We start from the raw sequence: 13,959 nt of genomic DNA on the forward strand, positions 1-13,959 counted from the left end.
CGCGCCCCCCCAGCGGCTGCCAGCCGGGCAGCCCTGGGGGCACAACGCAAGAATCCGTTTCCCCCCGCCTCGGACTTCCCCAGTTTTACTGAATGATAAAATAGGGGGGGAAACAGACTTTTTTGTGTCAAGCATGGCATTTAAAACTGGTGACTCCTCCCCACGCTCACGGATGAACACTGAGAAGGGGCCGTGGCGGCTGTTTCCGATCGTTTTCCGAACTCGAGGTGCTCCAAAAGGGGTAGTTTTGAGTCCGCACAGGGAGAAAATTCCCAACCTCTCCAAATCACAAGGCTTTTGAACAGCAGTGCAGGGCCAAACCCAGCTTTCTGTTGTATAAGCTGTACCCAGAAGAACTCGAGTAACCCCAAGCTAAAACTGGAACAAACTGCACCAGCAACCTCAAACTAAATTAGTCTGCCATAACCAGTAAACTAATCTCAAATACAATTCTAAGTCAGAAAGGGAACTATGACATTTCAGTTTACACTGGTTCTTATTTCTGTTTTTAATTACACTGGCCTCTTCTGAGCATCCATTTCAAAAATAAATACGCTCCCAAAGTCACTTCTTTAAATTAAGGGTTATTCTACACTTTGGACTTGAGATTAGAAGAAAACTGCTATTTTTAATTGTGCTTCACGAGGCTCGGAAGCAACAAAGTGATTCGAGAGCCTCACTTCAAAAAGAAAAGCAGACGCTCGTGCATAAAGCGGGAAACAGCAGCAAAGCCAGGCAGGGCAGTAGCCAAGTCTGCTACGGCCTTTCGAGAAAACCCCAGGTGACGGTGGGTTTAAAAACACTTCAGAGGGCTCCCATTTCCTTTTTCCTACAAAGTAAGACTTTTTGTTGGTTTCTCAGCCAGCCCCGTTGCCAGCATGAACGAGGGATTACTGATGCGCGTTTAGCTTTTCATGGGAACCACTGCAGTTAGTTCCACCTGACTCCAGCCACAATCAGCAGAGCCTCCTAAATCCCTCCGTTATATCGTCTCTCTTAGGGGCTTTAATTACACCTTCCATTGCACCAGCTGCCTTGGGGCTACCTGGGCAGGTGTTCCCACCACACAACCCATCGCCAGACTGCGGAGCTGCCAGTCCACTTCAGGTGCTTCGATCATGTTGATTTGAGTACGTGAAAGATCTAATAATTGCAGGAAACACCATTAAAGAACAACCCATCCTTTGACTGAGAAAGACAGGGAATCAATACGAGGCGTATGTTAATAAAATCTCACTGGGATCTTGCAAACCTCATTTCTTAGAAGCGCACATAATGTTGTTGCAAAAATTACTACCACCGCTACGGTCGATTGACTTATTTCGTACTTTTTAGGTTACAAAATCTTGGTCTTGAAGGCTACCGCTTATGTTATGCAATTTATGCGGATTAAAAGTTTCCCACATGAGAATAACGACTGATGTTGGTCTCCAACGTCTAAGTCTTGAGTTTGGTGATGAACTCCCCTCGGCAGCCATGACCCTCCTGCTCGGGGCAGTGACAAAAATCCCCCTCTCCAACCCCAACTCGCAGCCCAGGCAGAGATTAAAAGAAATAAACAGCTCATCGATAGCTCCGGTTTCTCTGTGCCTGTCCTGATCCAACACATGACAGATACAATCGTGAAGAAAGCCTTGGAGTGTTTTTCTCATGGTGACAGCTTCTCTCAGATAATTATAAGCAGATTTAGAAGGTAACTGAGTCAAAAATCTAACTGCAATGCAGCAAAATATGGAGAGATAAAAATCGGGAAAACACTTGGAAATTACAAGTTTTAACCTGCAGGCAGGGTCATAACTGGGTCCAAAAGAAAGTTTCAAATCAAGTTGTGACAGATTGGAGGTAGAGTCATGCCAGCAAACCCTGAAATAGTTTTGCCTGAGGCTGCTCCAAAATCTCATGGTCCTAAATCTGCTCGCAGGGCGCTTGGTCATTTTAATGAGAACATTAACCGGCTCACACTGAATATATAATTTGCCTTCATAACAACCTGGGAAAGAACTAACAAGCTGCTCAACAGCCATGCGTTTTCGGTGTCAGGCAATATAAACACAGACTTGGAGTTAAGGTCAAGAACAAAAGTATCTAAACAAGAGACTAATTCCGTCGTTCCCTCCGCTGCCCAGTCATCCTGCAAACATTCCTCCGCCGTCGCCTGTCAGTGTGATCCCTCGCCACGCACAAAAATCGTTCCTCTCTCTCACATGACATTCGCCTGCGAGCAAACAAGTAAAACCACCTCATCCTACGTTTTAAGCCTTTTTTTTCCTTTTGTCCTGCTCTGGAAGGATGCCTGTCTCCGTGCTGCTCTGCGAGGTGGAAGGAACAAAGCTTTTCGGGGTGTCTGTGCCCACTGAACACACTTACCTGCTCTCCCGAGACAGCGCTTTCCCAGAAGTGCTCATCTCTACAGTATTAAACTGCTCAGACTGACAGGAGTGAAGTGAGAACAAAATAATTCTCCTGGAACAAACCCTCCATGACTCAAGGCCCTGTCCTGGCATCACTGCAGTTAACGGGATTTTTTTTTTTCCTCCTATTAACTTGGTGGAAACAAACCAGTTCCTGCCCAGCCAAGAGAAGGAGGAGCGATATGGAAACAACAAACCGGGAGAGCTTTCCTGCACTCACCATGCCTCTCCTCCTCTATTTTGGCCATCAATGCCATCTCTGACCCCTCGAAAGCTACAGGAAGAAGTGAGATCAGTCCCCAAGGAAAAAGGGATTTGGGAAAGATGAATGTAGGAGTTGACAAAAAAAGACAACTTCAGACACCTTGACTAAGAGAGAAGGGACCTGAGCATCTGTCTCGACGCTGAAGAGCTCCTCTGGGTATTTCTGCCATCCTAAGAACCACTGGCCAGGAGTTTTGTGAGCCAGAGCTATTCCTGATTTTCATTCTTCTTAATTAAGTGGTTCCTTACAAAGTTCAAGTCATGCAACAGAAGCACTACAAAGATTCCTAAAGGTCTGGCTTTCACGGGGCGAGTAAAACCAACATCAAGCAATGCAACGATAACAGATAACCACGAGCATCACACAGGAAACGTACAACTTGGCAAGCCATCCGAGAGTGAAAAATAGGATTTTCTCAGGGATGGGAATACCCGATCCTCGCTGACATCTTCAGCTCGGGCAACTTCATCCATGGCCCAGTTTGGGAAACATCGCGGCTCGAAAAGGCAAGTGAATCTCACCGATACCTGGCAAGGATCTCTACAGGTTCTCCTTTCGTAGGGCAACGGCATTAAGCGAGGTGGTTAATGAGTGCGGCGACACCGGTCAAGAATTAGAAGCGTTACTCTGCGTTGCAGGCAGCTTGTTAGCGGGGTTATGCACGTGCTAGTATCTACTAACGGGGCTGGTTTCCGAAGCCTTCGCTGTGAGTTAGTGGGTGAATCGCTTCCAACCACCCGCCTCCCCCAGGCAATTAGTTTAGGGTGATAACGAAGGGGCAGGGTACTGTACCTGGTGATGGGCAGGTCGAGGCCCCGCTGCAAACTGAGGAAAGGCGGGAGAAACAAACACAAAAGGAAAGGCACAAAGAGTCAGAAACACCACAACGAAACCAAAATGTCACACTCTATGCAAAATGAACCCACAAGAAAAAAAAACCACAACAAAACAAATGAAAAGAAAACAACAACAACTGAAAACAAAACCACAGAACAGTCAAAAGCTTTGCTGCAGGACAGTGACAGACAGGTACTGAGATATCACGACTGAACACCGCTCACGGGGGGAAGTGTGCGGCTCCAGAGCCGGGAGATCAACGGCCAAAGCTGCTCATTATTTTACAGGCACTCTAGGGTGTATGAATGCAGGTGCTCCTCATCCTGCCTGGGAACAACCGAAAAAACCCAACAACCAACAACATAAAACCAAAAAAAACCCAAACCAACTTAAACCAAAGCAGTAGCACAGAGCTGAAACTCTTGGAAGGTGGAGGCAAAATGGTTAAAAGCAGCTGGACTCTGAGCCGTTCCACATATTTGGTGGGAGCGGAGGGTGGAGACTCATGGCTGGAGAGCAGGGAAGAGCCAGGTAGGCACAGCTAGTGTCCTGCCGGCGAGGGGACCGCGGGGAGCTCCCTGCAAGGCAAAGAGCAGCAAATCTCTGCACGTACACACGGTGCAATTTCCTTTTCAGCTTCTTTGTTGTGATATAACCCTCACCCCCACCTGAAAGCGAAGGAGACGGGTTAAACTGTGGCGTCCCCAGGAGAGCTTGGATGGAGGTTCCCGGTTCCCAGCCCTGAGCTCAGGTTACTAAATCACTTCCCACCCACTCGGGTTACACACGGAGGAAAGGAATCAGAATTGAGCCTGCTCCGTAAACATTAAAAGCATTTTCTGATAAGTAACTGGTTGTTAAAATTGAAATAAAAATGAATGCAAGACATGGAAAATCGAAATAAAGATGACAAGGTATCCTCCTGCAGAAGCTGAGTTAGGCATTTACAGCAGAGCTCCACGATGAGAGCAGACAGATCAGTTCATAACAGCTCCGATAATTAAACGGAGCAAATGAAACCGGATCCTGTGGTGGCTTTTCACCCACCACACGCCTCTACCTGTTGCTGGTTGTGATGGCTCAGTAACCGAAAACACGTGCCAAAGCACCCGGTACGGTGCACCTCTGCTAAGTCACACTACGTGGACTCAGTAGAAAAGTGATCAAAACTGGCTACTAATGACTGATTTTCTTGATAAAAGATGTTTCAGTAAGAAAAAGTGGACCAGGGTTCCCTTGCAGCCCTACCTGCCAGCTATTTTAATGCCATCAAACACGAGAAACAAAGTATAAATATTCCCTGGCCCAGCTGATTTTCTCCTTTATAAACATTTTAATTGCCTATACTGAAGATTTCCAAGAACTAGTCTACTAATAACACTGGTGTTTATATATTCCTTCTACTTTCATCTCCTTGCGACACTCAGATGAGAAGTCATAAAAACCTTCAGAAAATGAGAAAACACGCACACACGGACTATTTCTAGCGCAAAAGTTCAGAAAGAATGAGCTGCACTGATTCACACATGGGAGAGCTTTCCCACCCTTGAAAACTTTCCCTGAGCCTTACATTAAAGGGCAAAAAGCAAAGCCACGATCATCTCGTAAGACTAAAGGAGCTACAATTTCTGTTTTCACAGCGACGGCAGGACAGATGCTCTCCAAGAGTCCCGGCATCCTCCCAGGGCTCGGGGTGCGAAGAGGACAGCGGCTCTGCCGATGGCTCCTACAGCGACGCAAAACGGGCGCCCGGATGCCTCTCGGGAGGTGAACGCGCTTCAAGTCCCTATTTTCCTAAAGGAAGAACTCCTCAAAAACAGTTCAAATGTCTCGTATTGGAGAAAAGGGGACACAGAGCTTACCCTGGAAGGGCTGATACAACCCTTTCCAGCGGGGCTACGCACTCCTCCATGTTAAACACCAACGAAAAAGCATTAATCAAGAAGAAAATGATGGGGTGAAAAAAAATTTGCATCGCTTAATTTCGGGGCCGAAGTATCTCTCTTATCACTGTTCCACAGGAAAGATTCATTCTCGCCGTGTTTAAAACAAGAGCTGGAAGCTTACATCTCAGCAAGCTGAAGTATGGTGAAAAGTAATATGTATTACAAGACAAAACAAAACGAGAGAAATAAAGCAAAACCTCAAAGTCAGTGAAAAATACCCTAATCTATTTTGCACTGGTCACCACTGGCTATTAATTTATTGTTTTAAAAAATTTTTTTAAAAATAATTCAGGTTGATCGGATTTATTCCTATGAGTAGCTGTAAGCAACAGAACAAACTGTAGTCACTGCTGGCTTGGATTAAAATAAGACACGTTGGGTTTGGTTTTTTCTCTGTCCGACGAAGGCAGCAGACAGAAAGGAAAACTTCTTTACGAAACCCGGGTCCAACATTTCAGCCACCCACACTCCTGCTGCTGCTGTCGAGCCTCAAGCCTCTCTGGATGGCTCCAACAATCCCCTCTGATCACACCTGGGGTTGGTTGGTGGGGGATTTTTTTGGCAGACCTCCTCGAACAGGACAGTTTGCGTTAAAATCACCTGGCGCTCGGGGCTGGCATCGGTAAGAGCTAACCAGATCATTTCCAGCAGCGCTGAGCGACTCTGATTTCCTTTGCTTTCCCCCAGCTGGAGCTGCCCTTTGAAACTCTCGCTAGCGGAGCGACACTACGATGCTAACGGGGGGAAAACGTGAAGCCGGCTGGATTGCAGAGGCAGCCGTCCTGGAAGGAACAGAAAAGCCTGAATCGTGCAATTGCCAACGGCCCTCGGATGCAGAAACGGGACGGAGGAAGCTCCGGCCGCTCAAGAAAGCGGCGTTAGGATCGACAGCCTGCCTGCCCCCCCAGCCGCACCGGCTGCAGGACCGATGGAACTGCGCTATGGAAGCCCAGGGATGGCGAAGACATCCTGCCGCCTTCCTCGTCCCCTCTTCACCCTCCCCTCCCCACAAAAAAAAATAAAAAAATAAAAAAGACAGCTAAAAAAAAGAAATTAAAAAGTACTACTTACAAAATAATACTAAAAATAGGAACTGGAGCCCAGAACAAAATGCAAGAGTAGTTCAGGACGGGGCTAGGCTTGCATTTGTTTCGGGGTGGGGAGGTGGGATGAGATGCAATGGGTGCGGCTTTTAGTAATGGGCGTGGAAATGGTCACTAGCAGAGCAGATGGCAATGACTGCACACAGGAGAGTTTGAAAAAAATACAGAGAAAAACGGCTGACAACTGCAGACAAAGTCTTCCTCGATGCCTCCTCAATAACGGGGCCAAAACCTTAGAATCTGACAAATCCTCCGGCCAAATTTCCTGCAGGCGTTATCTGTTGAGCAGCAAACCCAAAACCTGGCTCTGTCCTACGCCAGGGTCAGACCCTCCCAGCTGCGACTCGACTTTGGACCTTGCGTCGCCCACTTAACCCGGCAGAAACTGCCACGGGAGAGCTCATGCTTTTAGCAAAGAAGCAAAATCAGTGCGTTTCTGTAGATCAGCCAACAAAAAAAAGATGTGGTAAAAAAAAATAAAAATAAAAAATTAATAATAAGAAAGAAAGAAAGGAAGAAATAAAAACAGTGCCATCGGCACAATCGCCTGCAAGAAGGAGTACAGTTTGTTATATTGCTTACAATGCAGTATTTTATCCAGCCTCTTCCAGCCAGGGACCTGTAAACCGGACTCTGTTCCAAAACCTTCCTCCTCTTCCAGTTGTCTGTGCAATGTATTGGCACTGTTCTGCTGGGCTGTCAAAAAAACTGGTTTAGAGATGCAGCTCTTCAGTCAGGTTTTTGCTCCAGTTCTAACCATATCAAGTTATTTGCGCTTTTCAACAATTAATGATAAAGAAGATGATCATACTTACTGAGAAAAGAGGGGTTTACCATCGGTATCCTGCATTACCGATCGGGGGGGCGAAGGAGGTGGGGAGGGATCCGGTTACAAATCCGCATCACAGAAAAGTCATCAAAACTGGTGTTAATTGGTTCAACGAACTAACCCTCCTGGCAAAGCCCTTGGAGGCAAAAACCTCCAGCAGCAGGGAAAGCTGCCCTGTGAGCGTGTGTACATGTGGATATACCTGTTATATGGACAAACAGAAGACTTGTGTCTCGGAGGCTTTCGGTCGCCACAATTCAGCAGCGTTCATCTTACTCTAAAAAGAGAAGAGTGCTGGGAACGGTGCGGTGGTTTTACAGGGAACCTGGAAGTGTTACAACGCCGACATGGGTTTGCAAGAGGTGCAAGGATTGCTGCTTCCCTGGCCAGCTGAGGCTTGAGCCATGGTGAGGGGACGTTAGCGCGCCTCCAGAAGCATCTGACGCCCCAGCAGGGTCTCCTAGTGCCTACGAGCAGAGGTTCCCCAAAAAGAACCTGGTTTGGGGAACCAAAGTCCTACAGGAGCGGAGCGGCGTCACAGTACGCACACACGCAAAAAAATTACGGAGGACAAGCGAGCCTCAAGTTGGATGGAAAAGGGGCTTACCACAAAAAAGATCTGGGTACACAGAAGCTTCACGTTATGTTAAACACCTGAGCACCTCCAGGGTGCTGGGCAGTGAATGGTTAGAACTGAGCCAGCGGCACCGATTCGGAAGGAACTCCCAGAGGCCGCTGGAGACTGAGCACTGCTGTAGAGAATCGCTTTTGTTTACTGAACTCTGGTCTATCACTTCACCAAATACTTCCTTAAAGAAAAAAAAAAAAATGAAGAGAAAGATTCCAGTAATGAATCTAAACTCTAAAATGAAGTGAATCTGAAAGCCATGCTAAAAATAAATTGTGTTATTTGAGCGGAGATGAGAACCCCTCCATCGCTTCTCTTCTGACAAACAACTTTAAAAGGAACATTATCCTACCAGGACAATGTCTGAAAAATTCAATCAAGATTCGCCATTTGGAACGTGCTTCCAGTTCGGTAAAACACGCTTTCCAGAGAACCGGCCAAGGGCTGTAGACACACACGTACACACAGAGAAACGCACGAACGAGGAAGAAAGAACGTGAGATAATGCCAACGCGGGCTCCCTTACCGGCGAGCGGGTCTGAGGCTGGGTGTTCATTGTTTGAGGGGCTTGAGGGTACACCAACGTGGTTGGAGCTGCATTCTGTCCTGAGGGGTAAGGAGCCTGCCAGGGGACAAGAAAAGTAAATAATTAAACAAGCGTATCAAACGATTCATCCCAAAAAGGCGGGAACGCACACGTTATCCGACAGGCTGCTGATGGAGACAACGATGACGGAGGCGATGGCAACGGAGAAAGGTGCCTCCACTAAGGAGCCAACAGACTCGTCAACGCTATGCAAGGACTTTCCAAAAGCCTCCTCTGAACCGGTTTCCAATGAAAGCTGGAACTGTAGGTATCACCGAAAACCCCTCCAAAATAAGACAGACAAGAAGAAACAAGCTCGAACGCATTCAGTCCAAGGCACTGCTGCTGTAAAGCGTCTGCGACACATCGCAACGGCCGGCAATCGTTACAGATGTAAGGCAGACCACGAGCTGTGTAAATTTTTCATAGTTCCACTGATTTCAACAGGCTCTAACAATTTACACCACCAGATGCTCTCCCTCATGTTATTTGCCCAAGGTAACAATAAACCGGAGCTGGAAAGTTACACAGATTCCCCATTTTAACGAGACATTTAGAAAAAACTTCTTAAAGCACCTTTTTCCTTTTTTTTTTGAACAAGTGTAACTCACTTTAGGGGTTTTTTTTTAATAATAGTTGATTGTTGTAGTGGCATGAAACCCAGCCACTAGCCTGCGACAGCCTTGGCTTTTAAGAGGAATTAGCCCCAATTCTACGCGCCGCCCTGGAGCTCCTGCACAACTCCGTCACAGACCTCTTCTCCAGCTCCTCGGCTCTTCCCCCCTCACCATTTGTCCCCCGTGGTGCCAGGCCTGGATATCAGCGTTACTAACAGCAGCCCCAGCCCCTACTCACCTCCTGGCTATGAAAAATTTGATTTACTTGATGAATAAAGGGGTTTATCAGTTCTTGGGTCTCCTCTGGAGAAGGTCCAGGCTCTCTTTGCAGATTGTGTGAGAGGATCTGCTTAAAAACACGGCGCCACCTCTCTATACGCAGATTTACGATATATTCACACCACAAGAATCCCTCCTTGTCTTTGTATTTTGTGGCCCTTGCGTGAAAATTCAAGAGCAGGTCTAATGGAGAAAGAGAACCGTTACGGTTCGTAACGTGGTACTGAGAGAAACCGTCTCACTGCACCAGCCCTCAGGCACATTTCAGGGTATCTTGGATTTGAACTGTGCTCCACTGGATTTGAATAATTAAGTTCTCAAACAAGAAAACTGCGCTACAGTTGGTAAGCCAAACCAGTTGGCATTAAAGAAAGAGAAATGAAACTTAGGAAACTTCAGCTGTCGAAAGAGGCGATCCAGAACAAAGCCTGAAGCTCTGTTTTAGGAGCGATGTAAAACAAAACGTGCTGTTTCTGGAAAGAAACTGAGTCCTGAACACTGCAAAACTTCCAAATCTGAATTTAGCAAACTACGCCAAGTATAATCAGAATGTTCTGGCCTTCAAGGAAGAGCCAACCAGTCCATACAAGATGGAAGATGTATGCTCGTAAGGGAAAGAAAGCAATTTAGGAGCTTTTCTTACCAAATAAAGCTGACGTAACAGGATGTCGCTGCATGCCTTTCCTGCTCACCTCCCAGGCTGAGTCCCACAGCCGAGTCACGGAGCGTACCCACAGCTCAGCCTCTTCAGCCCTTCCAACATGAGCAAGAGTAGGATGGTTTTGGAGCAAAACCAGGTCTGATTTTGGAAGAGCACCCAGCACCTCTGATGGCTGAAAGGCATCTACCACCACCAGCGCACGCTGAGCAGCGTCCTGGACCTTGCAGAGCATCTAGGGGACAAGTTGGGGTCTCTGTGCTCTTCTTTTTTTCATCTTTTGCATCCTTAGACATAAAATCCCCACCTAATCTGCTGCGGATCGAAATGCAATGAAGGATAAATGAAAACACAGTTCAGAGACAATCTGACCAAAGAATTTTTCAGTGTCAGGGAGGTGAAAAAAAAAAAAAAAGCCAAAACAAAACACAGTAACAGGGGGAGAGGGGATTGAGCACAGTCCCGTCCCCAGCACCTACTGCTGGCAACACCTCCTGTTCCGGCTGTGGGACCACACTCAAATCGATCATTAAAGAGCAAAACTTAAACAGGAATACACAAACACTCCAGGACAGCTTCCCTACCGCACAGGACGTTCTGTTATCTTCAGGACGTTCTGTTAGCTTCCGCACCTGATTTTCACAAATTCTTTCTGGGTCAGAGAGATGATAAAAACGGACGGCTCCAAGTACATGACGAGATCTTTGCTGTGCCTGAGGACGCTAAAGCACACTTGGCAGAATATTTAACTAAAGAACGCTGTTCTGCAGTAGTTTATATCAATGCAGCAAGCAAGACTCTGGTTCAAGAGCAATTAAATGTTTTAATTGGCTCCTGCTATGGAAGCAGCAACCTCTGGCAGGTAAGCAGGGCAGGTTTCCACTGCCCCTCCTCTCCAGGAGCTCGTTTGGACTAAATCCTCTTTCCAACCAGCGCTTCCCTCCCTTCTTACCACTGGCAAAATCTCGAATTCATGTTCACAACCAATTTGCAAGAAGCCTTCTAATTTTTTTTTTTTTTTGAGATGTCAGATGCAGCATCAAATATTTCCCCCTTTTATTTGACAAGTGCGATTCCGCTCGAGCTGCTCGTGTCGATGCTGCATAATAAACAAAACGAGCGATCGCAGCACGGCGCAGAACCATCGAGCGCTAACGAGAGGCGGGGAAGCTTTGATCCCTCGTTGTCCACAGCCAGTTGTCCTGTGGCATCTTGCCGCTCGCTTTCTGCATTTGGGATCTCTGCTCGACGCAAGATTAAGGTTTCACCCCGTCCGTGCCAGTCCAGGTGCCTTGCAGAGGGTGCTGCTGCTCCTCTTCACGGCGAGCAGGTGACTGTGCCGCCAAATATTCTCGGCACTCACATGCGAACAGGCCAGTTGACCATCAGCTCCGTGTGCCTCCAGCTCTGCAGCTCAGGAGAACAGACCTGATCCCCGACGGTCCCAACTGCTGCTCCCACGGCATCTCAGCAAAATGCAAAGGAAACTTCCGCTGTTCTCCCCCTTCTCCAGGCCCATGAAAATACGTTTTCTTCAGGCTTAACTTGGGTGCAACAGAACCAAGCTGAAGACAGAGGGAACTTCCATGCTACCCGCAAAGTCCTTGCCCACCTCCAAAACAGCCTGAGCCTTCTTTCAATCATCCGAGCGAAAAGAAATATGAAAGAAAGGAAGCGTGGCTATCACTACAGCCTAAAAACCGGCAAGTTTTAGCAGAAAGAGCGTAAAGCAGGCACTTTTCACTGCGGTGCCAAAGACAGCCACCTCCCCGATAACAGATGTCATTTCTGACACTAGCAGGGCCGAGAGGCAAACGCAAGACGACGCAGTCTAGTGTTAAATTTGCTTTAGTATCTAAACCCTATCAGAATAAATAGAGCATTAAGTTATAAATGAAGGGAAAAAAAAGAAAAAAAACATACGAAGACTTAAATAGCAGCTGCTGGAGGGTTTCTGCTATTCAGCTGTCATCAAAACAAGGGAATTCGGGAGGATCAGTGCTCTCCCTAAGCCAGAGGAGCTGCCGGGTTCTCACTGGTAGCCTTGGGAAAGGACTGCAATACTGAGCCCACTGAAGACAACAAACATCACCTACATAAACACGTTTCACAATTATTACACAGCAACAAATGCTTCAAACCAGATGGAGACATAACTTAGTCGGTACTCGTTTTAAAACCATAATGGAAAGGGGAGAAAAAAAAGGTGAGAAAAACCCATGTTTTTATATTTCTGCAGGTACTAAGTTCACGTGTAAGTACGTGGTAGCCTAAAAAACCTCCCAAAACAACTGCCAGAATAAATCACAGCACTCCACTGCTTTTCAGACAAGTCAGCTGATTAGAAGTATTGCATCTATTCATCTGTCAAAAGGACTTTTTTCTGTGCCCGAGCATCTAAATAGGTACACAAAGTAATTACGGTCACATGCAGTCACGCTGGAAACGCGTGGCTTTCATGCACCGTGGCTGAACCACCGAGGATGAGGTGAGCAAATGAAGAGAGCAGAGAGGAAACGCTCCAAAAATTCCCTAAAAAGAAAACAACCTACCACGAAGGGGAATGCAAGGAAGCAAATACCTCTCCGTATAAAAATTTTGGTTCAGAGGCATCGGAACGCTGGCATCGAAATCCCTGAAGTTCAAATAATTGCAGCACCCCAAGCAGGGACAGGAGGGCTGGCTGCTGAGCTGCTCCACTTTTGAGGCAGAGCAATTTGCTTCCCTTAAAGCTTTCATCTGAGCGATTTTCTATTTCAGATGTGGCTCTTCACGGGGGGAAGGCGATAACAGTCGTGTGTTTATGTACTCCCGCAATTTGCTGGGGAAAACCCTTTCTGTCCCCTTTTCCCTGCAGTTTCCACCTTGGGCTGCTGACTGCGCTAAGGAAAACAAAAATAAAAAAATAACCACACTGCCAACAAAACAAACAAAAAAAAAGTTATTCTTAGATCAGCTCCCCAGCTGGTTAATAAACACTGAGCCCGCTGCGTAACACGACTCCCTCGGTACTGACTGTGCTGGGAATAAACAGGCAAAGTACACACATCAGGTTCCGAAAAAGCTGACTCACGCAGCTCTCTGCCTCCCGCAGCCAGTGGAAATTTTTTTTTTGGACCAAACCTTTCCAATCTCCCCCCTGCAGAAAGGTGTTGCTTGCTGAGTTTTCTGCCCTGGGCAGCGCCGTTGGGTTTGGCGTGGGAAGGGGTTAAGCCCCGTTGTCGCTTCTTGAATCCTCTCTTGACTCAGGGAAGAGCTTGGGCTGCGTCTATATTTACCGAAGTTACATACGAGGAGGAGCGATGGTCTTGTAGTTCCAACACATGACCGTGACTCAGGAACCTGCCGCTCTGGCACCATCGCTGTCACCGTGACCTTGGGCGAGAAAACCTCTGGATTTCCAGTTACTTCCCAGTAACACCAACACAGCAGCGACCGCGCTCTGCTCCGGGGTGAGCTGGAACTCTGCTGAATGCCAGCAAAAAAAAGCTTTAATCGCTTTGGGAGGAACGTGACAGTGTAAGCAAAACATTTTATAACAATACTGAGCATGCCAGGGCCACGGGCAGCCCTCGGCTCTCCCGAAGCAACCCCAAAGGTCGCTCTTCCCGTGTGGCCACAACAGAAAGCAAGTTCAATTCTTCCACGCGAATCAAAAAAGGCGACACCTTGGCTGTCGCTGTTTACAGAGCCTTCGAACGCTCGGATCGCTGCACCCATGAGCAGAGAGTAGTCAGCTAAAAGCTTACTCCAAGTGCCACCACAAGGACTTTAAGAAAGATTTTTAAATGGTTTATGTT

The 13,959-nt window shown here is 47.2% G+C and overlaps 1 protein-coding gene across 1 annotated transcript in view; it reads right to left on the reverse strand.

Moving 5' to 3' along the window:
* The window catches only part of LOC104272484 (eukaryotic translation initiation factor 4 gamma 3-like), a 72,147-nt gene extending 63,572 nt beyond the window's left edge, over positions 1–8,575 (reverse strand). The window contains 3 exon segments of the mRNA XM_009867499.1: positions 3,469–3,501; positions 7,145–7,258; positions 8,546–8,575. Of these exon segments, the coding sequence (XP_009865801.1) occupies positions 3,469–3,501; positions 7,145–7,258; positions 8,546–8,575 (177 nt within the window).
* Positions 8,576–13,959: the final 5,384 nt, after the last annotated feature.

This window comes from Apaloderma vittatum, unplaced genomic scaffold (assembly GCF_000703405.1).
Source record: "Apaloderma vittatum isolate BGI_N311 unplaced genomic scaffold, ASM70340v1 scaffold12544, whole genome shotgun sequence".
NCBI lineage: Eukaryota > Metazoa > Chordata > Aves > Trogoniformes > Trogonidae > Apaloderma > Apaloderma vittatum.